This window comes from Phalacrocorax aristotelis, chromosome 2 (genome assembly GCF_949628215.1).
Source record: "Phalacrocorax aristotelis chromosome 2, bGulAri2.1, whole genome shotgun sequence".
NCBI classification, from domain to species: Eukaryota; Metazoa; Chordata; class Aves; order Suliformes; family Phalacrocoracidae; genus Phalacrocorax; species Phalacrocorax aristotelis.
The window spans coordinates 124,690,059-124,714,177 of record NC_134277.1 but is presented as its reverse complement, the minus strand read 5'-3'; the positions used below and the strand labels follow the sequence as shown (position 1 = coordinate 124,714,177).

The 24,119-nt window shown below is 37.6% G+C and overlaps 1 protein-coding gene across 1 annotated transcript in view; it reads left to right on the top strand.

Moving 5' to 3' along the window:
• ATP6V1H (ATPase H+ transporting V1 subunit H) overlaps window positions 1–24,119 on the top strand; it is a 50,492-nt gene that overhangs the window by 14,264 nt on the left and 12,109 nt on the right. Inside the window, exons 5-13 of the mRNA XM_075085018.1 lie at window positions 1,921–2,034; window positions 5,123–5,227; window positions 6,302–6,355; window positions 9,142–9,239; window positions 10,689–10,881; window positions 14,246–14,424; window positions 15,251–15,376; window positions 18,044–18,145; window positions 22,724–22,837. Of these exons, the coding sequence (XP_074941119.1) occupies window positions 1,921–2,034; window positions 5,123–5,227; window positions 6,302–6,355; window positions 9,142–9,239; window positions 10,689–10,881; window positions 14,246–14,424; window positions 15,251–15,376; window positions 18,044–18,145; window positions 22,724–22,837 (1,085 nt within the window). The remainder of the gene's footprint in view (window positions 1–1,920; window positions 2,035–5,122; window positions 5,228–6,301; window positions 6,356–9,141; window positions 9,240–10,688; window positions 10,882–14,245; window positions 14,425–15,250; window positions 15,377–18,043; window positions 18,146–22,723; window positions 22,838–24,119) is intronic.

The following is a 24,119-nucleotide window of genomic DNA, read 5'->3' as shown; positions in this document are numbered from 1 at the left end:
CTGCTTGTGAAATCTTTAAGAACCTGCACTGTAGTTGGTGCAGGTAGCAGTACAACCCAAGTGAGCTTCATTATGCTTCTTCAGAAATGATAGATGTTAAATTATTCAACTGTTGATGTGAGAGCTTCAGGATTTCCATTGTATTGGCATAGTCAGTAGCTGCCTAGGAAGGTGCAACACTACATATTGCAGGGCTGTAGGCAGTTCTGCACTCCTTCCTTCCTGTCTTTATCCTCTGCCGTAACAGCAAACCAGACTAGTCTTCTGATTGACAGCATGTTGAAGTTAATTCAGCTTTTCTGCTTCCAGACCTGTCTGTCTCCTCCTTAGTTATGTTATAAACTGAACTCATTGATCTAGTTATTTTTGATCTTTTTAGCTAGACTCTGTAGCACAAGTGTAGATGCTAACAGTGATTTGATCGAACTGCCATTTTTCATCAAACTATCCCTCACAGAGCAGGCTCTCCACCAAGGCACTGGGTTCCTGAGATCTTACCTTTTTTATTATTATTATTTCATAGTTCGAACAATAAATTTTGATAGGATTTTTGAGTGTTTTTTTACACATGCCATATAGAATATTAATTGTTGTAGGGCTTATGACCATCAGACAACTAGTGGCACCTGACCTTCCCCAGTCAGTGATTAGGACAGCAATTTGCAGCCCAAGTGCTGCAGTAGCTTTGATACTTTCAGTGAAAGGTTGGTTGCAACTCTGATGCTTAGTAGGATGCCAGTGTTTGGATCATGGATATGTTCAGGTCATCTTGTGCTTGGCAGATCGTATTCCAACAAGCAGGCTTGCCTAGTTGATTCTTAGTATTTGGAGTTAATAATAGGGTGCTGAATTGATGGAGGAAAGCCCTTTCAGCTAGGGGAGTTTGAAAATTAAATTCATTGGGTAGTGGAGACTGAGATGCTGTAATTGGGAAACTCGCATGAGAACAGTGTTTCAAACAGTTTTGCCTTCCTTGATAAAAGTGGTATACTTTGTAGTAGATTGACTTCAATAGGGAGACACCTCTTTAGAATGAAAGCTTAGTATCCACCAGGCTAGAAAGTATTTGGAAATCTGGGGAAAAGCAAAAACCCAGGTATTTGATTTTCTGGAAGACTGCTTATATTCTAGGCTGTTAGGAAGTAGCAGAGCTCTTCTTTCTCCTTTAGGTTTTCATGGCCTCTTCTTTGGTCTGCTTCAAGGAGAACCATAACAGCTGCTTTTCACAGTGGTTATTAAGTGAAATGCTTGAAGGAACTGTGCATGGTGCCCAGGTTCAGGTACTTGTGGTCTCTTGTGGTTCAGCTTAGAAGCCCTGGAGAACAGACTTCTGGTGACTATGCCCTCTCCTAGGTATGTAGGTTGCCCGAGATAACAGCTGAACCTGTTGCAGCCTCATCTGGGAGAGAATAGCTTGCTTCTTATTGAGAGGAATGGAGAGGCAGGACTAGCTTATGTCTGCGAAGTTTCCCTTACAGCACACACACCAAGATGAACAACAGGCTTTTGTGTGGAAGTAGCAACACGTGGAAGACTTTGTATGGACTTTATTCAAGCATAATTGATAGGATGAAGAGTACTGTTCCTCTGGAAAATGACAATATTTAGTCTCTCATTTCTCTCATTCTGCTTTCTTGATCAAAAAGGTACATCCATTTTTACGCAAGCAGGTGTTGGAATACTGAGATATAACTAGGGTTTCAAAGTTTGTTCCCCCCAGCCCCAAATCTCTAACCGTAATGGTGGGGTGCTGAAATGAACTGTATCCACATGAACTGTCAAACTGAAAAATTTTTATGGGGTGTTACAAGCCAGGATACACTCTGATAATGTATGGTAACATGATGAGGAGCAAATAACTGCTTTATGTTGAATGCTTTTTCAAGTCTGTCATCTTTTACCCTCTCCCACTTTTTACAGGAAAATCATCAGCGGGTTTGTATCTTCTTTGATTATGCAAAACGTGGTAAAAACACTGCATGGTCCTATTTTCTGCCAATGTTGAATCGACAAGATCTTTTCACTGTGCATATGGTAAGTTTTAAATGAACCTGTCTCTGAAGATGGTAGAGAAGAATGCTTGTTTTATTTTTCTTTAGGAGGTTTTGGAGTTTGAAGCTAAACTACTGCCTGGACTGGAAAGTTTTGGTCTTGCAGTCCAGATGAGTCACTCTTAATACAAGCTTCAGTTGACCACACTTTAAAAAGAAAAGTTACATTGTTTATTGACTTCTTTTTTTTTTCTGGGAGGTTACAGCAAGTTTTAAAGGCTCAGAAAAGAAAGGATTTTTGAATTAAGCACAGTAAGACATAACTAGAAAAATAACTTTTGTCACAACTGTCATTCAATGCTCTTCATGCTGTACAAATATTAGAATTTAAATTCTTATCCTGTGAAAGGGAAATATCTTTACTCTCTCATATGCTCAAATTACTATAACGCCGCTTGAAATCTACTTAAAATGGTCTGTAAACATACTGGGGAAGAAATAATGTCTGCTGTTGTGCTGGGTTGACCCTCGCTGACAGGAAAGCTCCCTGCCAGTGGGACTGGGGAGAGAATCAGGAGGGTAGAAGTGAGAAAACTCATGGGCCAAGATAAAAACAGTTTAATAAGTGAAAGGGAAAAAAAGAAGGGGGGGGTTAGAGCCCAAAACAAATTCAGCAAAAACAAGTTATGCAAAAGCAATCACACAACACCAGCAGACTGATGCCCAGCCACTATATCTCTTTGGTCAGCTGTCTCGCTGTGTCCTCTCCCAGGCCTCTTGGCTTGCCCCCCATCTCCCCAGCCTACTCAGTGGAAGTGTAGTGTGAGAAGCAGAGAAGTCCTTGATGTTGTGCAAGCACTGCTCAGCAACAGCTAAAACTCTGGTAGGTTATCAACACTGTTTTGGTCACCAGTCTAAACTGCAGCATCATATGGGCTGCTACAAAGAAAATTAAGACCATCTCAGCCAAGCCCAGTACAACCATGTGCATGGTATGGTATCTGCTGTTCTTTGAGCCACTGGGTGCTGCTGGTGTATGTGGAGTAACTTTTCTGGAATTCTTAATATTCTTCTGTCATCTGTGGTACGAACTGGCCACTTCATCTCAGTTTTTTTTTTTTTTTTCCTTGGGGAAAAAAATATTACTGTAAATTCCTAATGGAGACCATAGATTCCACCAATAAAACATGTATTATGGCTTGAAGAGGGAGAAAACAGCATGAGTAGGGATTGTTCTTCACTGCATATGTTTATGCTGGCATGGTATAGTCGAATCAAATCAGTGGCTCAAACTACAAAGCCACATACCTGGCCCGTGTTATGCTGTGGTGGCAGTGCTGGCACAAGGAATTCCAGGCAAGTCGTGCTGTTTGCCCTTAGGTGTGGCCGGTGCAACTGTGTTTGGGGCTGTGCTGTGACTTGAACAGTGAGCTGGCCTGCTTGCAGGAAAAATGTCAAGCCTGATTTTTTTTTTTTTTTTTTTTTTAAATCTGACTGATTTGCTGAATGGTGGTGGAATCAGGTTACTTGGTGCAGCTGAAGGAGGCTGTTGATGTTTGCTTTTTGATTGGTGGGTTTTTTGTTGGTTGCTTTTTTTTTGGTATTGCTGCTAAAGACCCATCTTGCAAAACTGTGGTCTGAGCAAACTCGGGCAATATTGACTTCGCAAGTGTGCAGGTAAAGTGTAATTTTTAGACCCTTGCAGTGCAAACTAATTAATCTGCCTAGAATGGTGGCTTTCAAATACATAGTGTAGAAATTTCTATGTACTAGTACTTCTCTGCTCACAGATGTGTTATTCAGATATTGTTTTCTTTAGGTACTGCAAAAATATACAAATAAGTTTACAAGTCACAGAGAACCTCATGTAATGTGAATCCACTTTAAAACACTAAGTTTGCTCCCTTGTTGTGCCTTTTAGTACTCTGTTCATATTTTCTTTTAAAGCACATAAGTGTGTTTCAAAACAAAGTTTTAGGATTGTGTTGTTTTTGTTGGTTCCCCCCTTTACTATACACTCTGGAAGACTTTTGCTGCCACATCATTGCATCTGCATAGACAGATTAAAATACTTGTCCTCTGGGTTCAGGCTCAAATTCTGCTAGGCATGAATGGTCTCTTATTCAGAGGTTAACTCAGTTTTAACTCAGGAGCATGGTAAGCAGCTAGTGATCTAATATCTCATGTTTTAAAGCTGCATGCAGCCAAATAACCCTATAAAACCCCTTCAGAAGTAGATTTGATGCATTTCAATGTAAAGATCGTTGTTCCAGACTCTCACTCATAATCCCTCTAGAAATCGGTGGTGCTGCACATCTGAATGCAGTACAGGGTAAAGGTGCCTGGAATAGCCTCCCCACTGCATCATGGAGCTGTATGCAGGCAAACCAACCCCTTCCTCAGTAGCTTCTTGGTTAGACTACCTCTTTATAGATAAGCTGGCTCAAATGTTTCTGCAAATAAGCTACAGGGTGCAATGTAGAGTTACTTCAAACATAATTTGGAAAGGCTGGCATAGAAATATACTCTTGTTATACGTATCCTTGTCCCAGAGGCATTATGAAAAGTCTTAACCTGACTGCATTTTTACTCCTCAACTTCGTTCTTAAATTTTACCTTCCCTTTTGGTTTTCTGCTCTTCTTTTTCTGGGATTGAAACTTCTTTCTTCTTGAAGGTGACCTGCTTCAGTTTAAGTACAGAAAACTTTAATACTTTGCAGTCATTTTTGTTGGCATATGCCGTAGTTGCTTAAAGTAAGCCTGCTCATATATGTGTTAGGCCATTAAGTGTCTCACTGCTGATGAATTTCTGACTGTAAGTGTCCTACAGCAGTAGCCCATTGATTGCTCCCCCTGTTGCGAGTTCTTTATTAGTGCCATGTGAACTTCATCAGAGACAGGTGTCCGATAATGCTGTGAAAATATACCACTTACTAGGAAGCAGAAGCAGCAGAAAGCTGAAGAAACAAAATTACTAGGCATGAAGAGTCCCCTACATAGAAAACAGGTATATTTCTACAAAATGTCATCTTTTACCTGAACTTGGTTTCCAGAGCTTATATAATTTTTCATTGAATCCTGAAATTGCCACTTTTGGAAAAAAAAAAATTATTAATTGCATTCTCTTTCAGGCAGCAAGAATTATCGCCAAACTGGCTGCATGGGGGAGGGAACTTATGGAAGGCAGTGACTTGAATTACTATTTCAACTGGATTAAAACTCAGCTCAGTTCACAGGTAAAAAGCTACTTCTGTTTAAACATTACAGTGACTTCGGAAACTTTTTTTTAAAGAATGTGAATATATAGATGTGCAGGCAGGAGGGTTTTTATAATTTTGTTTTCTTTCTTTAAAAATGAAATTTTACTTTGTTAATTTAAAAGCTAAATATCCTTTATTCAAACATGTACTTTTTAATTTAATATTTTATATTTTCTACTCCGGTCTTGAAATTTAAATGAAAATAAAAAATAAAGCTTTTTGCCTTTTGTGTTGGTAAGTGTTTATTTTCTTCTGGACACTGAGAAAACTCATGACGAGGGTTTTTTGCCTCCCTGTGTTGTTTGTTTCTCAGAGCTTTTTGCTAGGAAGAAAAACCACATGGCAACAGGAAGTGGATATCAAAACTTTTTTCCAGTTTACTGTAGAACAAAGCTTCTACTTCTAGTCCTGTCACTTGAAACTGAATAAATCCTGACTTATTTGGACAGTGTTTGTATGCCATTAGCTCAGTATGAACTGCTTACTGCTGGCTTCTCCTTTGTATTCATTTTTGGATATTTTTCCCTTGAATCCTTATCAAAACCCAGCGATTTGTCATTCTGTTGTGGCAGAAGTGGATTCTGGAGAGCTGACAAACGTTCAGTAGGTTTAGTAGGGATATTTTTTTTTCTATAGTTTTCCAGATGGGGCTTATTAAAAATCAGTTTTATTTTTATTCTGGAATAAGAAACTTAAAGTTGGAATTTCCTTCAGAAAGATTCAAGAGAATGGTTTTCAAATTCTAAGATAAAGATGGATAAAAGTCTTGAGTAAATCCACACTTAAATTAGGAAAACAAAAAATGAAAAAAAAAAATTAAATTTTCATATACCAGGATCAGCTCCAAGCATATTTTTCTAGACATGACGGTGTGTGTGGGAAACAAATACAATATATTATCATAATATATTGGGCAGAAAAAGTATCTAATAGAGTCTTAATCTTTCCTTTTATGACTACAGCAAAGGGAGAATTGAAAGAAACTTGGTAACAATTTTTCTGTAAGGATGAAGAACACCTCTGATTTTAAACTTCCGTTTTTTTTGCTAGAAGCTACGTGGTACAGGGGGTTCTGTGGAAACAGGAGCAGTCTCCACAAGCGATGTGAGTATATCTTTGAAATCCGTCAATTTCCTATTTTGGGCAGGTGGTATCCACTCCTCAGATTAAGGTGCAGAGCTGTTCTGGTGTCAGTAATAGAAAGTACTTGGAATCAGAACTGTACGACAACAGAGTGCCAGGTGATGGCGCCAAGAAACAAAAGTATTTTTAAAACACTGGTTTCACAGAAAATGCTGTCAGTGGAAGTCTGTATTTTACAAATTGGTTTGGTGTGTTAAAAATGTAGATATATCTAGCATCCTCTTTGTTAAAACTTTAAAAAATTTTATGCAATTAATTTAATATTTGAACAATACTGTCTGTTTAGCACTGAACTGTCTGACTGGTAGAAGTAACCTGAGACTAAGAAGCTTTTGGCTCTTGTAATGTGCAGAATTTAGCTTCAGTATTTGTTGTGCCTTTTCTAATGTTGTCCCTCAAACTTCTGCAGCATGAAGATACAAGAGTACTTTCAAAGCTGTAAGCTTTTCATACGTGAATAGTCTAAATTCAGGGGAAAATGGATTGTCCTTTTCTCATCAGTATTTATACTGAATTTCATGTAGCTGTAATGGCTGTTGAGCTTGGAGATGAACTGTGGCAGTACAGGAAACGCAAGTCGTCATTGTAACTGGACTTTCTATTTTGTTGTGGCATAACGAGGCGGTTTATCATCGCTTCTGAATGTGGAGTAGGATTCAGTTTGGTCTTTTGTTCCTTTTGCAACCTGAAAGTGTTCACAGTTTTTCAGAAAGACTCTTAAATTAACCACCTGACCAGGGTTTAAAATAGGAAAGACGAAAGACTGTTATGCATGGCCACAGATAGGGAGTAAAATTATGGCCTGAGTATAGAAGTTGGAAGTATTTCATGTGCAGTTCTTTAGGCCATACTTTTAGGTTTTGTTAGGCTGACAGCCCTCTGTCATAGAGCCGTAAAACAGTAAATAGTTCTACAGCACACACCACTACTCATTATGGAGCCATGAGTTCTTCTAACGTGCTTAGAAATCTGTATTTATTGTACTGTAGCACTTCATGGATGTACCGTACTACTGCAGGGTCCCAAAGCAGCAGAACTGATAGTGCAGGTTATGTTCTAGGGTAATTAAGTTGGGTAAGTATTGTCTTGACTTTGTTAATGTTCTGATTTCAGTTTCAGGTCTTGTTTCAGACCTAGCTTGTGCAGGATTTCCAAGCAGGTCCTGGCTAATTTATTTCAGAGTAAATTAGAGATGCAGTTGTAACATTTTATACAGGAAATGAGGGCTGGGATCCATTACAAAATTTCAATTAAAATAGTGTTGAAAGGGAACGGTTTTATGACAGACTCCTTAAAAACAAAACTCCAAGTTCAGTAGTACGCAGGTTGGTGATGCAGATATTATTAAGGGCAGGAGGGCCGTTGGTGTGTTTATAGCTGTTTTACTTGCATGGTGTGTGAGAGTGAATACCTACCCAGGGAAATGTTCTGTATGATGATTTGGGCCTAGATGATCAGACTTAGTTTTTTACATAAAAGTCTTGGTCTCTGGTGAGAGACACAGAATGAATTCATCTTTATTTTAAATTCTGCTTATTGTCTCTTCTCTTCTTCTCTTCATATGGGATTGCCTACACTTCCTTACTCCATTAAATGTTTGAAAGGTTTGACCTTGTATTATGTGAGTGATCTACCATAAGATCTTTCAAGACACTTAGTAACGAAGGTGAGCTTATAGGAAGGAAACCCCAACATTTTATCAGCAGCATATAATAACAGAGTATTAGTGAAGATAATGCCAGAAGCTGAGCAAGAAAAGAGGGGGGAAAAAAAAAGCCACTTCTCTTGTACCTTGGGATCTTTCTGTTGCTGTGCTGGGAGGGACAATGGGTTTGACCAAAACCCATTTTTGAACTGCAGCCCATCTTATGTGTTACTGCACAGAAAATACATGCTTTTAGAGATGAAGAGCTATTTAATGATTCCATCTTTGACTGTTTATATAGGAGTCTGAATGAAAACAGAATTCAGTGGCTCATCTCTCAGTGTTTTCCTGATGGGAAAGCTTAAGTCTCGTTATTCTTTTCCTAGCACAGTATACTGTGCTAAGCTTTTAATGGAAAGAAGAAAAAATTAAAATGCAAAGCTAAACTTCGAGGATGTTTTTGCGTACTTGTTTTTCTAATGGTATTTTTTTTTTTTTGTATAAATATACATCTCATTATGATAAGCATGGGACTTTGTGGCACATATGTAGGAAACATGCAATTGTAATGACACCACTGCTGTTTTGAATTGGAGAGTGGGAGTGGGAAGAACCTGAGTTCAAGATTCCTTTTTCTACGATGACTTCTAGGAAACTTCTTCAAGCTTGGTAACCAGTTTGCTGATTTATTTCCCAAAGTTCGCTCAATAGAATAAAAATTGACTCTGTGGATGAAAGGGCTCTGGCAGTATAATCAAAGAGAAGACAGCCTTCGTTCATAGATACTGAAAGAAGGCATATTCAAATAGGCTATAAAAATCTTTTATGGTAATGTAAAACGGTATCACTTGCATAACACTTCTTTCCTACTCAGAACTCTCTTACATTTATACTTTGCTTGCCACCTTTTCTTGTGCTATTTTGTTTTTTCTTTTAAATAGGGGGATGTAAAACATTTATAAGAGTGAGCCGGTTTAACTCAAGTGTCACTGAAGAAATGCGTGTTGAAGTATGCCAGTAAAGCCTAGTTTGGAAAACTGAACTTCAACACTTACTACCTAACTCTTCATGTAAGAAGTGATGTGTTCTTCTTTTCACCCAGAGTTCCCAGTATGTACAATGTGTTGCTGGATGTCTGCAGCTGATGCTCAGGGTCAATGAATATCGCTTTGCGTGGGTAGAAGCAGATGGAGTAAATTGGTGAGTGTTTATTTCAATTTATATGGATGTACTCACACTTACAATAGCACATTCCCCAGTGACCCTTTTGGAACAGAAGTCTCTTGCAAAAGACAGCTGCTCTGTTTGAGTATAAAACCTATGTTTTCAAACCTAATGTTTTCAAACATTAATACAGTCAAACAGACAAATGAAACTTGCAGATATAGGTACCAGTGTTGAGGCTTTAATGCTACTTTACTCTTCATGAAGAACTGCTTAAATAAATATCTGAAGGGGAAGACAGCCATGTTTCTTCCCCTGAAGATGCTCTGTTTTTTATTTAATAGAACAAGGCCTAACAAAATGAGTTTCTGCTAATCTTCCTTGTCTTTCAGTTTGGAGTTGTTCAGTCTGAAAATATTAGCGAAAGGAGAAACATGTTCTAGAGCAAAGCTCAAATTTTTTCCACATATGGCTTCAAGTAGATCATTCTTTTATCCAGATTCTCCTCATAAAGAGCTCTGCATAAGGGTATGATGTGGTTTCTCATCTTATTTAAAAAAATGCTTGTCTATAAATAATTTTTCTGCCATGTGTGCCTCTATTGGGGATGGTGGCTATACAATTTGCACTTCAAGAAAAAAATACCCTTGTACTCTGAAATGGAGAAAAGTCAAAAGTTGCCAATGAAGTGAAAATTCAAAAGATGTTCATGTGCATCAAGATGCGAAACAAACTTTTTCACCAAGGGAGCTTTTTAATAAACTGTTAAAGCGCTACAGTAAGCCTGCATTTCAACAGGTTTGAATTTGTCTTAATATTGATAGCAATGATCTTGAAAGTAGATAATTTTTTTTTAAATGGCATTAGCTTTTTTGGAATGGACCTGTAAATTTCATATTAAATTTTCAAAACTTCAGCTGAACAGAGCTTCTGCATGATTTCTTCTTGGAGATCTTGTGACATTATTTCTTTTCTAGCAGCGCTTTGTATATCTGTGGTGTGTTATATATATATAACCTGTTTTCTGCGAACACACTTGTTAAATAATGCTTCAGCTCATTTCAGACACTCCTGTGTAGGGAAGCAAGTTCAGTTTGTGTAGATTTTGTTCTGTCTGTTTACTCCTCTCTTTCTTAACTCTGAAGGAGTAGGTATGTGTTTCTCTGTTTCCCCTAGAATGACAAATAAGCTCTAAACATACCCATAGAAAAAGCCTTGGTGAACCTGAAGATGGATACAGTACCACATCAATTCACATGGGAGAAGCTGCTTTATGGCTGTAAGGCTAAGGAGGAAATAACTATATCTTTAAAGTATGGCTTTCTGAACAAGCTGCTTGTACAATGATAAATACTGGTACAGGATACTGTAAAGCTCTTTCCAAAAAGTTCTTGTTAACCATTTCCTTTATTGTTTCAGCGTGCAGCAATGCCATCTCTGCAGTCATTATTTAAAAATTAAATGTATACTATGTTAATTTTTCAGTATCATGGGGGTCTTGAGCAACAAATGTGGCTTCCAGCTCCAGTATCAGATGATTTTCTGTGTGTGGCTGTTGGCATTTAGCCCTCAAATGTGTGAATATCTCCGTCGGTATAATATTGTTCCAGTGCTCTCGGACATTCTTCAGGAATCTGTTAAAGAGAAAGTAACTAGAATCATCCTTGCAGCATTTCGGGTAAGTGTCTGTTGACTGCAATCGCACTGAGCTTCTCTCTAAGGAGTAGGTCTCAAATGTTGCTGAGGCACAGCTATTTCTGCTAGACCATGTCAGTAAACTGGACCGAAAGCTTAATTCTCCCTTTTTTGTGAACTGAGTTTTGCTACAGGTAATATACAGGCTATTACAACCAATAGATGTCTGCTATTCAGTGTCTTAAAATAAGATTGACTAAAAAACCTGATGTTATCACGGACACTAGTGATTTCCTTTCTTTAGTTAAAAATTCTTTTTTCTACTGGTACTAGTATAAAACACTATCATTACTAATACCTGATAAATTTTGCCTTACAAAGCTTTCATTAAGGAATATTATTTAAAACATGCATATGTTTGTCCAACTGACTGGCCTAGAAATTTTTATCTGCCAGTCCAAAAATCTCTTCTTGGTGGCTCTGTCAAGATGAATGAGAATATTCATGTAAGAGTGATTAGTCGACTTACTGTGTCCACATTGCCTGAAAATCACTGGCCTAATTTAAGATGATTTGGAGTAACTGAGCACCAAGGAGTGATGTTTTCATTGTGAGAGTACCAATTTGTGTTCATGATGCTAATTGTGCATGTGCACGTAGTTCTACATGCATGCTTGTCAAGTGATTTGCATTTAATACAGGAGTCCTGTAACAACTTGTAATCCTATTTTAAAACAGGACTTGTATCCTGAGTAGGAGATGTAGATCTTGGAAACTATTTGTTTTCCTGGATGTTGATTGTGTCCCAAGTAAATTAGGATGGGGAAAGGGGAATTGTTGCTTACTGACTTGATGATTAGCAATAATGAGCTGTGTGAAGACGCTTACTCTGTGACTTAAATGGCCTCTCTAGCCAAAAGCATCTGCCACTTTGAAAAATTTCTGGATAAGGTAGATTGTAAGAATATGCTATTTATCCTGTTGAAGGAGGCCAGTGGCATGAGGTATTCAGTAGGGGCTATTCTTACTATGTATCTGTTTTGGTGTTCTTCAGGGCCTTAATGTTAGTATTAAGCATGGATGTAAAGCAAGACACGTTGGAGAGAAAAAAAATTGTTGAGGGGGTGAGCAGTTCATATTCAATTTCTTCCAATTCTGAGGTCATAAAAAGTAGGAGAAATAATTGCTAGTTCTTAGATTTAGTGTGTTTTGCAAGAGGAGACAAAAATGAAGCAAAGTTCTTAAACAAAGGCTAAGAAAGAATAAGATGGTTCTGTTACAGGCTTCGGGGGAAATCAACTCAGTTTTTTCTTTCTCCAACATTGAAGACCAGTGTTGGCATGAAAATGAGGTTATAAACTGGCAGCCAGGAAATAATAGATTAGAAATCAGATGTCAGACCTGTGAGCTGTGAAGCAAAATTGAAACAGGTAGCAGAGGCAAAATAGCCCTTCTGCTGTGTGAGGCCACAATATCAGTTTGGTTAAAAAAAAAGAAAAAAAAAAAAAGGTGAATTGCATAAAGGGCTAGGCTTGATGATTCCCCAGATCATCCCTCCTGCCTGTGCATTACTGAAGGTATGCCATGAGTCTTGACAACTTGCATACATCTTCTCTACTGCTCGATGTCTCTGAATTTGATCTGTTTCACCTCTTTGGCAAGTTAATTGCCTGAAGTATGTAACTGTAATTTTTTTTCTATAAAGCATCAAGTATCGGGTACTTCTGTACTTTGAATAACTTTCCCTCTTTACCTATTAAAATGTTCTTTTCCCCTCACTTTTTGTACTCTTACTGTCTTTTATACCTATTTCCTACCTATTACTCATTTTATACCTGAAGATTTTTTTATCGCTGAGTAGTTTACTGATCTATTCTATTTAGTAATGTGTTCCTGTTTGTACTTTCCTAATATATCCTTTCAATTTCACTATAAAAAGCTTGACTATCTTATTATGGTACGAGATAGGTAATAATATTTGGAGTAGCTTCCACATCTGCCTATAATTCTCTTAACTAGGAGTTCTTTGGAAACTTTATCTACCTGCTCCTTGAACTTCTTGAATTTTGTCTTTCAAGATTCATTATTTGTTCTCTTGCTCTTGTTAGCACTTCTAACTCTAAGTAATTTAGCATTACTTCCTGTAAATTACCTTATACTTCTCAGTTCTCTTACTGAAATAGAAATGGGGTGGGTTTTTTTTGCACATTAAAGCTAATTGTATGTGGCTATTAAAAGCAGTAATGACTTATTTTCAGTATGCAAGTTTTAACATTTATTTGCAGTGTTCTGCCTTACTAACTAATATTATGTCTGATATCTTAGAAACGTTAACTGTAATGGTTTTCTGATGTGAATGAAAGTAGTGCAGTCAAATTCCTTCTGTATGGTTTCATTGCTTATTTCTGGTAGATGTTAAGGCTTATTTATATAAATGCCTGTTCTGTTTGTTAAGGACTTTGTCTTTTATATGGAATTCATGTTTTCAGCTTTATCAAAAAGTGCAGGTGGCTAGCTCTGAATGCCATAATTTGAAGCTGATTAAACTGAGTAGAAATGTAATGAATAAATGACATTAGAATTTGACTATTACATTCTGTGCTTCTTATGCCAGTCTTCCCAACAATCTTCTGTTTGAATAAAAATACCTAGTTGAAATATTCCCAAATTCAGAAGCTGATCTAATCCAGGTGGTAATTCTTGAGTTGTAAAGATGACTTCAGGTTTTTTTTTTGTTCGGTGTTTGTTTGTTTGTTTGGTTTTTTTTAGGGTTTCCTGCTTCATACTACTGCTGCACAGAAAGCTAAAATGATAATCCCAGATAAAAGTAGTTGTTGATGGCACAGGCTCTGGGGTTTGGGATATAAGCTTGCCTTTTTTTTTTTTTTTGAATAGTCTTTGTAGTCCACCTGACTTGATGTGAAAAATGACCAGAGCAGGTGAAATAATAATACTTTCTAGTATTGAACGTAGCGTGCCATCTGGGAGGGAAAAGGTTTAAGTGACCTAAACTTGAATGCAGTGGTGGTTGTGCTTTTCAGCCCATACAGTTGCATTACATCTAGCTTGCAAGACAGAGCCTTTTTTCTTTTATTTGTTTTTTGTTTGTTTGTTTGTTTTTAAAGTTCCTCTTTACCTACTGTAGTGACAGATATGAATACTCCCTGGGTGTAGTAAAGGTCAGTCCTAGGCAATTTATGCTAGTAAATGTAGGTGTAAAGCAGCCGCTTTACACAGCAGCAGATGTGGCAGACTCATATTTTACTGCTTTGGAGAGATTATTTCAGGAAGCGGTCAGTTCTGTCACTTACTAAATTAAAAAGTGCTAGTAAGAATTTCTTAAAAATACCGCTTTGTTTCAAGGAAGTTTGTTCTAAAACAAAATAAATAAATTTTTACTTTCCTAGAATCTGTTAGAGAAGTCTACTGAGAGAGAAACTCGCCAAGAATATGCTCTTGCCATGATTCAGTGTAAAGTTTTAAAGCAGCTAGAGAATTTGGATCAGCAGAAATATGATGATGAAGATATAACTGAAGATATCAAATTTCTACTGGACAAGCTTGGTGAGAGTGTGCAGGACCTTAGGTATGCTTTGCAGTGTGAACCTTAAAAAAATGCAATTATGCATTTTTATATACATTGGTATATATTTATATATTGGTACATATATACATTGGTAGAACTTTTATATTTTTTTAAGGCTAAATAACATACAGAATTATGATATGTAAATGCTAGTTGATAAGGTATAACTTACAGAGATGCTGGTTGTATATAAAAGTTTACTGTTCTGAATATCTACAGGCTGAATAGAAAATAAAACTTCACTTTTGGATAGGTGATCTTTGTAACTGATAAATTGTTAAAGGACTTCAGAGGGATCTCATAGGAGTTCCAGTCTAAGCTGAAGACTACTAATTAGAATACACTTTGCTATCCAGATTAACGCAAGTTTTTGCTAGCATTTACCTAGCTCTTGCTCTTGTGCATAAATTGAACTGCATATTGTAGTTCATGTCAAAGGTTTAATTGGATGAAAGGCAAGAACTAGGATTCTTGGTTGGGGAAGTTCAAACCTAGAAAACAGGCAAAACAGCAAATTAAATTCCCAAATGCTGTGGTTGTGTGGCTTGCGTTTTTCCTTCCCCTCCCGGAATTGTGTTTTGGCGTAAATGGAGGAGTATGTTTGAAAACAAGTTGTTTTTTCTTGCATTTCATGCCTTTCCTTATTTTTAAAGTGTTGAACTCTGAGGCAGGGCACAGCTCACATGCTATGCTGAAAGCTGATTTCCAAATGTGCATAGCAAGTTGTGCTCCACCTTTGTCTTGCTAGGGATCGGCTTGGGCATGCAGTTCAAACTCTGTACTTAGAAGCTTAGCCAATATTTCATTTAGGTCTTTTGTGTTGCAGCTCCTTTGATGAGTACAGTTCTGAGCTCAAGTCAGGAAGACTGGAATGGAGTCCTGTACACAAGTCTGAGAAGTTTTGGCGGGAGAATGCTGTAAGACTAAATGAGAAGAATTATGAACTACTCAAGTAAGTGTTAAAGTCTTGAATCACATGATTCTTTAATATTTTCTGTGTTTAACTGGACCTATATCTAATACAGGTTTTACATTCAACATGAAGTAGTGTCTAGAATGAAAGCAAGTCAGAACATCTTGCTGTTTTTGAATGTATGGTCTTTACTCATGTGTGGTTTGTTTTGTTCAAAAGTAAAATTTTTATTTGCTTTTACTGGTCAAAAATGTATTGGTGGTGATAGAGGGAATATCTCTAGCTTAATTTGTATGCAAATTTGTGTCATTGTCTCTTTTCATGCTTTCACTTGAAAAACTATACTATACAGCTATACTAATAGATGTAATTAAAAACGTTTTAACAGTACCTTAGTCTTGTGTTGTATGTTATTGTTGATCTGAGTGATGAACTCAAGTCTTGAATACTTGGGGGTTGTAAGTTGTGGTACTGTTCCACAGAAAATCTGACTTGCTGCATTACGTTGCAGTCTGTCTATTTTGTCTTGTTTGGTGGATGTAGATTTTTAGATGAAGCGAAGCTGAATCTTGTCTTTCCTTCTGGAGTCAAGGACTTATTTGCTAGCTTCTGGAAGTACGTACTCAAAAGACGTCTAGGTCTTAGACAGCTTGTAGGAGCTCTTAGCTGTTTAGCTGCATTGTCATTAACTGACAGTGTGTGTTATTCTTCCTGTTCAGTATTTGCTAGTAAGTCCCAGACCTAACAGAATTCAGGTCGAGTGGAGCATGGACAGGGAGAAGGTGTGGCAAGAGCAAGTTGATCCTGAGCTTTACGTGCATTTCAGTCTGCCCTGAAACCTCACCACAACAAGTCTGATAAATTAATTCCTCCCTAAGGGCACATTGCTAAATGTGTAGGATTATAGACCTAGAGATTTTAGGTGCTGCCAACTGCAACATGAAGTTGGTATTGAGACTTGGTATTTCCTGTAGCAATTGCAATGTTTTGCTGTATTCATCTGTCTTGGTTCTGGGGCTGTTAGGTAAATTTATTGTGCCTGTGCTGCCACAAAGACAGTGACCTACAATAGTTCCTTTAAACACCCCACCCCCTCCACCCCCCAAAAAAACCCCAAACCCAAAATCCAAATGAAAAAACCCTCACCACCACCCTCTCTGCCCCCCATCCCCCCCACCAGTATGGTGGGGAGACTCTTGCACCTCAGAACTTTTTTTTTTTTTTGCATTATAAGGCATTTGACAGACAATTCTTTCTTAATTTTTTTCCTGCCTTCCGACATTATTGACTTCTTAAGCAAGTGATGCTGGACTTGTATTTTGTTCAATAATATTGTATGATTCTTCAGTGTCTTCTGCTTAGTGTTATGGTTCAAGTTTCTGCTCCTTATTCATGTCCAAATTAAGAGTTCTTTTAAAATGGAAAGTGCCTCATCTGTCACTTTCTGGCCTCTAGGGAGGCAGTGGCTGTGGTAATGTAATTTTACCGGAACGTTCTTTTTTTAATTCCAAATGAATTTTTAACCTATCTAAGGTTTTCAACTTGTTACTTACTTCATGTGATTAGACTGTTTGCCATTTCACTAAGTATAGATGAATCTAATTTTCCAGTGATGTGTGTTTAACCTTTTAAACTTGTTAGTGCCTAACCTTCATATCTGTGTCATTTTTTTTTTTCCTCACCTCCTCATTACTGGCTAGAGAGCAATATTACTGGCAGCTGGCTGTTTTCCACTAAAAGCAATTAAACTACTTAATTCAGAAATGAAGACAATATTAAGAGTTGAGAAACTGTTTTCTAATTCTTACAGCTCTGTATTTCTGTTCATGCTCACAAAATAACTAATCTATGAAATTAAAGTCAATGACAAGGTATAGCTTTCATCATCTCAGTCTCTTAGGACAGAACTGCTTTTCAGACCACAGATAAAGTTGATGGTCTTGAACTGAGAGAAGTTCACAGTTGCACTGAACAAAGGACATGTGCTGCTTTGTTCTTGACTGCTAGGGTGCCTTTTAATTTTTAAATGACTCTGTATAACAGTGTTCTGCATAAAATTCTGCCTTTTTTATCCTTCTGTCCTGCACTGAGCAAGGCTACTGTTCTGAGAGAAGCAGTAGATTTGGGGAAGGTCTTATAGATAGTAAGCTTGTCACATACATCCTTGCTGTGTCACAAGCTATGTGGCCTTATTGCTTTCTGAATCCGTAATGCGGGATCCTGAGTGCAGGAACTTAGAACAGCATGGAAGCATAACTGTGGTCTATTGTATACTAGAAGCAGTGGCATCTGTTAGCCTTGTGTAGGCTTTGTGTTTGTGTCCCACTCCTGTCCCAGTCAATAAATATTTATACATTTGGTTAGTACAGCTTATCTTGAACTCAAAGCTGTTGGTTTTGAAGCCAATGTATAAAAAGAGGAGATATTTTGTAAACCTTAGTTACAGGTATTTGTAGATGTGGCTCACTAAATTCACTCTAGTAAATGCTTTTAATCTGTAATTAGGGCAGGATCTCCATTGTTTTAAGTGTTACTGTGTGTTTGAAAATGTTCTATTCTAGCTTGGGTGACTTGTAAAGTATTTTTATGGTTACAGGCTTTGCTATTTTAAGTTATCAGTGATTTAAAGAAACAACAATGAAGAAAACCCAAACAAAAAACCTCAAGCCAAAACATGCGATTTGATTGTTTCAAATCCTTTCCTAGAATCCTGACAAAGCTTCTGGAGGTTTCTGATGACCCACAAGTGCTGGCTGTAGCTGCGCATGATGTGGGAGAATATGTACGACACTATCCCCGTGGGAAACGGTAAGAAAAATGCCGATATGCTGTAACTCAAGAGACTAGCTAGTGTATATACTTTGTCTGTGGCTTTTTTGCTTATTTATATTAAAATATGCTACATAGGGATTGCAGGTTATGCTTAAGCTTAATCCACTGGAGGGGTGAGAAAACACAAACTAGATCAGATGAGAAAATACAGACTAGATCTTTGACTTAATATATTTCAGCATGTCTTAACTGTCAAGAGTGAACAGGGACGACTTTATGTCTAAAGAAGTCTTGAATAAGTTGTTAGACTAAAGCAGAAGACATGCACCAGAATAAACTGGAAGAGCTACCAAGAATTTAATCAACGTATTGTTTTTACCCTCTGTTATGACTATTGGGCTATAATTATTGGACTTACAGTAAGGATGAACTATTTCAACAGTGATTAAGTTTTTGTGATCTAAGACTACTGAGACAAGATTTTTCTCACAAACAATTGTTATTGTAATTTCAGTGATGCTAGCACAGATTCAGTTATCACTCTTCTGTTTTAGCATGTTTTGGTGAAAGTGTTGATGTTTACTGTAAACCTGGATTTCTGTCAAAAAGTTCAGGCAGACATTGCTATATTTTCTTGCTCTGTTTTAAAAGCCTGTGAGCAAAGTTGTTTGAATAACTGCATCTCTAAGGTAAAGAGACAACTGAAGCAGAAAGGGGCCTTTGGTTTTTGCAGGAATCATGCTCATCGGTCACCCAAAGGGACATGTGACTTAATTTTTGTAGCAAAGAAGTGGTCTGTTTCTGCTTTCTGCATAGGGTTTAATGGGGAAGATGAGAATAGTCTTCTAGGCTTGTTGGGAATTTCACGAACACCTCTTGTGCAGACCGCTGTCTTGACAGTAATAGAATCGTGAACAACAGACTGAAACTTCATGTCATGTATATGCTAGAAAGATTTCCCTCTAGAGAGACTCACAGCCCTTGTAGTATTGTAAGCAACTTGAACTGAAGTTATTTTTAGATTCTTGGAACAAATTAACTGTTTTGTACACTAAGAAAGGTCAGAGGTGTTCAGTGTGTACCACTTGTACTGAGCAGTGCTGCGTATTTGCTAATTAGCTCCTGTGTCTTCCAAAAGAGATTTATGACAACTGGTATTTGGAAGGGAGGCAAGATACCCTCCAATGAGGTGGAAGCACTTACTGCTGCCTCAAAGTGGCAAAGCCAAAGGACTAATACTGGTTGCTTCTGCTTTGAGTTGCCCTATGTCCAAAACCATTTTATTAGGCATTTGCCATACTCTTCAAACAACTTGCACACATCTACCCAAATGTGCCATAATGCTTGGGCTAGTATGGTCATGAAGTTGCTGGACCAAAGGTACGAAGTCAGAGGAGTGGATAAACTGGACCTGTATCTCTCTGTAGTTGGAAAAATGTACTGCTGGTGGGACCACAGCTCTGCTTAGCTCCCAGACTGCTAAACCTATTCAGAAGTGTGCGAACCTTCAAAAGGAGCGGTCATCAACAAATAAGTGTCCTAGATAGTATTCTAACCCACGTTCTTCTGTCAAATTCTAGTACTTTAGCTGCTTTCTGCTTATGAACTTGGCTTATTTACCTTTCTGTCCTGATGGACAAACTAAAATGCCTCAAGCTCTTTTAAAGAATTCCCTTTGTAATCCAGTGTACTTTTACAAAGGACAACTTCAGCAATTTTAGGACTAAAAGCTTAAAATACCTAAGGACTGTATGTCAGTTCCCACATAATAGTCCATTTCTTACCTTGATGTTTTTTGATATATAGTCATTTACTGCTCCCACGCCTGGTTGGCATTTCACACTATCATTGCATGACTCACTTTGAGAATGGATTCTATTCGTTGATTTAGAAGAATAAGAGAATCTAAATGTCTTAAATACTTTTTTGTTTCCTTTTAAGTGTTTGTCCTCAACTCTTAACTGTATTGTCCTTCAGCCGTCGAAGGTTGCATAGGTGAATTAGAACCTAAAACTTCTTAAGTTTACCTGCTGTGCACAGCAGAGACCTAGAGTTACAGTTCTGGCTAACCTTTCCCTTTGCCTGAGAAAAGAAAACGTTTGTTAAACTAAATACTACATTTTTGCTTGGCTGTTCTCTGATGTCAGCTTAAGTAATTTTAACTCACCTTTAAAATTGAACATCGTGGACCAAATCCTCAAGGCAGTAGCACTGTGGGCTTCTAATGAGCCTCACCAACATGCATTTTCTGACAACATAACATCAGAAATAAAGTACAGCATTGGTATTTCCTGTCACTGAGAAGAAACCCAGACTGAACATCAGCCTCCAGTACAACTTTGATGTGGCCCAAGGGTAACTGCTGTAGAGGATCAACACGTTCAATCACGTGAATGCTACGAACATGGATTTTATGTTTTGCATGTACAAGAGATTGACACCTAGAGCCATTCCCTCCTTTAGCTCATTGTTCAGAAACAGCTTAAATGTATTCCCTTTTTCACCATGGTCTGCTTTTAGATATGCAGTGTGGATTTTATATTAATATTTTCTGTTATAACAGTCTAAACGGTTCTCATTGGTCTTCATCTTCTGTTTCCTCTTTCTCCTTTTAAATGGGTCATGTTAAAATCTGGCTTTTCAGCATCCAGAAGCTTGTTTGAATTGCCACTGTTTCGGCTTAGTGCACTGTTATTATGGGGAACAATCCCTGCAGAAGATGTACACGTACTGTAACTGCCCCACTGGGCTCTGTAACTGCTGTAAAGAGAAGCTGACAAGAGGGAAAACAGAATGAAAAATAGTGTTTTGAGCAGGGTTCACTGGGAACCTTCCTTGCAGTTGCTTACCTTTCGGTCTAAAACATGGATGGGAAATGATTTGTACCAGCAGGCTGTGTTATAGAAGAACGGTAATGCTGTTCTTTGACTCTTCATATTCTCAGCTATAATTTCAGTGATGTACTGTCATATCAAATAATCTATTTCCATTTGTGATTATAGGATTTTAACATTTCATTTTGTTTCTTGTGTGCTCCTAGCATAAGGAAGCTTTTGAGTTTAATGCCTTTTTTAACCTCCTTCCAATTTCTGAAAAGTCAGTGTTTAAGTCAGTCCTCTAATGAGGAACAAATTTTTGTTTGTGCATCATAGTCTTGTCTTTGCAGTAGTTTTATATTTAACACATGATAAAAAATGTGAGGCAGCCTAAGGCAGGCATAAAGGGGTTTTTTGAATGTTACTAGTAATAACTTCTTGAGTTCTTGGTGAGGATTTTCCAGCTTAAAACAGTTGCAGTTTTCTGAATGCATTCCTGTTGTATGAAACATCCTCCTGTGTTTTAATACGGTTGGGAAATAATATTCCCTGTGGTCTCCAGGATGGTTTTGACTGAGTTATAAAATGAAATGGGATATTCTCTTTTTCATCTCTATGCTACATCTTTATACTGTTCTGTGGTTTACAAAAACATGTGTGTTGTGCAGCAGTAATGCATTAATTTGGCCATGAAATGAACAGTAATAGAAGCAGACAGCCAATGCAGGCTTAGAATGATGGGATAGCATCAGGTTAAGAGTAATGCAAATGATAGCCGCTTCACAGGATATTGTGTTTAACTACTCAGTGACTTGTGAGAGAACCGATGTAAAAAACCATGCAGGTCAGTGAGTAATCAGTGTATATATTCCTTGCAAATTCTCTCCAGACTTTTTGTTATAACAGACCAAAACACTGCCTGTAGAGACTGATCTGGATGGTGATACTTTTTCAGGTTTTAAGTGTTCTCCTTCCAGTTTTTTAAGAAATTATATATTCATGACGTGGTACAAAGTTTCATCAGTGTTTCACATGGGACTTGGTATAGCTATTAAAAAGCTATGGTGAAGTTTGTAGTGAAAGATGCAGCTCAGACATACTGTTTTTTCTGGAAATGGTAACTTAACAGCCAGTTCTACATCTTGTGCAAGAGTAGCTGTGGCTCCAGTACAGTTTGAATGGCCAAAAGCACTATCAGGAGTACCAAGTGGCTGGTTTAATAGGTGTTAGTGTGATTACAAGCATTTTTTTTTCTGGATTAGGCAGTGCTGGACTGTATTGGAGCTTTATTCTTGCAAAAAATGGAATGACCTGGTTATCATCAATTTATGGAGGGGGGGGGCACTACCTCCTCCTAAGTAATAATCAATAGTGCTGTACCCTGCCAACCCTCTCAAGCTAATATTGCGTTCTTTAGCAAGCTAGGTAAAATAAATACCTCTGAAAAGGGTTCCTTCCTTGACTGTTGTTGTTTGTTTCAAAATTTATGGAAGTAGGTAGTGGGTAGCAAACAGAGGAGTCCAGCACAAATACTTCCTGATATTGTAAATTCTTAAAAACAAACAAAAAACCTAAAACAACCCCCACAATTAAAAAACATTCAGTAGGTAGTATGAGAGATCTGCATTTGTAACATGTCAAATAAGATGTATGTGTTAGGAAATAAATATTTTAATAGAATAAATATTATGTGACTTAAACTTAACTTCTTAATGCCCTGAACATGAAGAGGTTGGATAGGATAGCTACCCAGAAGCTGAACTAATGTCAAAGAAACTGCTTCCCTCCTCTCTTTCAGAGTGATTGAACAACTTGGTGGTAAACAACTGGTAATGAACCACATGCATCATGAAGACCAACAAGTTCGTTATAATGCACTACTGGCTGTGCAGAAGCTGATGGTTCACAACTGGTATGTGAAGATTATTTAACATACTACTAACAGTAAGAAATACTGGGCTGTGGAGAATGGATTCAAGACAGCAGATTTCTTTAAGGGGGGAATAATATTTTAATGTGGTAAGACTGTGGTTCTTAAATGATAGAGCAATATGATGCTTCTGTGTAAGTTCTTCGCTAGTTTTTATGATTGTTTTTGTTGCACTTGAATCGAGTAGCTTGACCTTGCATGACTGAATGTCATGAGTAATTAACTTGAACAATATATTTTAACTTACTGGAACTGCTTAATATTTAACACAAGCTGTAATTTAGGCTTGCAAAACTACAGTCTTCAAAACGTTAAGGATGTGCATAGGTATTTTAGCAAGCTTACTTAATCTCAGCTGAAGGAATCAGTAGTTTGATGTAGTTGGAAGAGTTGATGCTTCAAGTACTTAATTGGCTGTTGCTTTGCAAAGGGCATGCCTGACCATTCTTTTGTATTGTTGTTCTTTGCTTTAGTCCTTTCCACCACTCTATAGTGTTATTTTGATGATGCCATTTTGAGGGGTGGAAGTACAATTTTTCTTGAGCAGAAAAATTGTAGCAGAAGCTTATGGGTTGGTTTCTTACATGAAGTTGAAAATCACTCACTGGTATCTTTCAGCAATTGCTGAGAATAGCATTTGAAGTGAGTTTTTTCTTTCATTGTTTGTTGACTAGTTCTCTAATAAAGCTCCCAAACCCCTGAAATCCTGGCATGTTCTGCCACAGAACTTGCTGGTGGGTGATGCTGCCTTTCCAACAGAGTACAGGACCTTTATAATGAAGCGTTGAAGGGCTGAAGTCTGAAAAACTTCAGTGTTCACGTAACAACTCTGTGTAACTTGCCAAACTAATTAGGTACGGAAAGCATAAAGCATGGAGAGTTAAAACCCGCTAATTAGGAATTCTTAATCTGATTGTTAATTATTTCACCAAAGCTCATATTTCCAACTTGGCAATGCCTTAGAGAAAGATAAAATGCAACAGTACATCTGAGTACATTGGAACATAGATATTGAGATAAAAACAACTAATTTAATTTTGAACTTAAACAACCTTTTATTTCTGAAAAGCTTGGTGGTTGGAAGTACCTATAACTTCTGTCAGTTTTTCACTTCTGATACAATGTGATCTTTTTAAAAGGCTGAGAAGTGATGATGCTAACAGTATGAAAGTGGTAGGGGAACAAGGTTTACCAAGCATATTCTGACAGGTTCTTTAAGTCACCTACTTGCTGTAGAAGACAGGCTAGCAAGGCTCACAAAAAG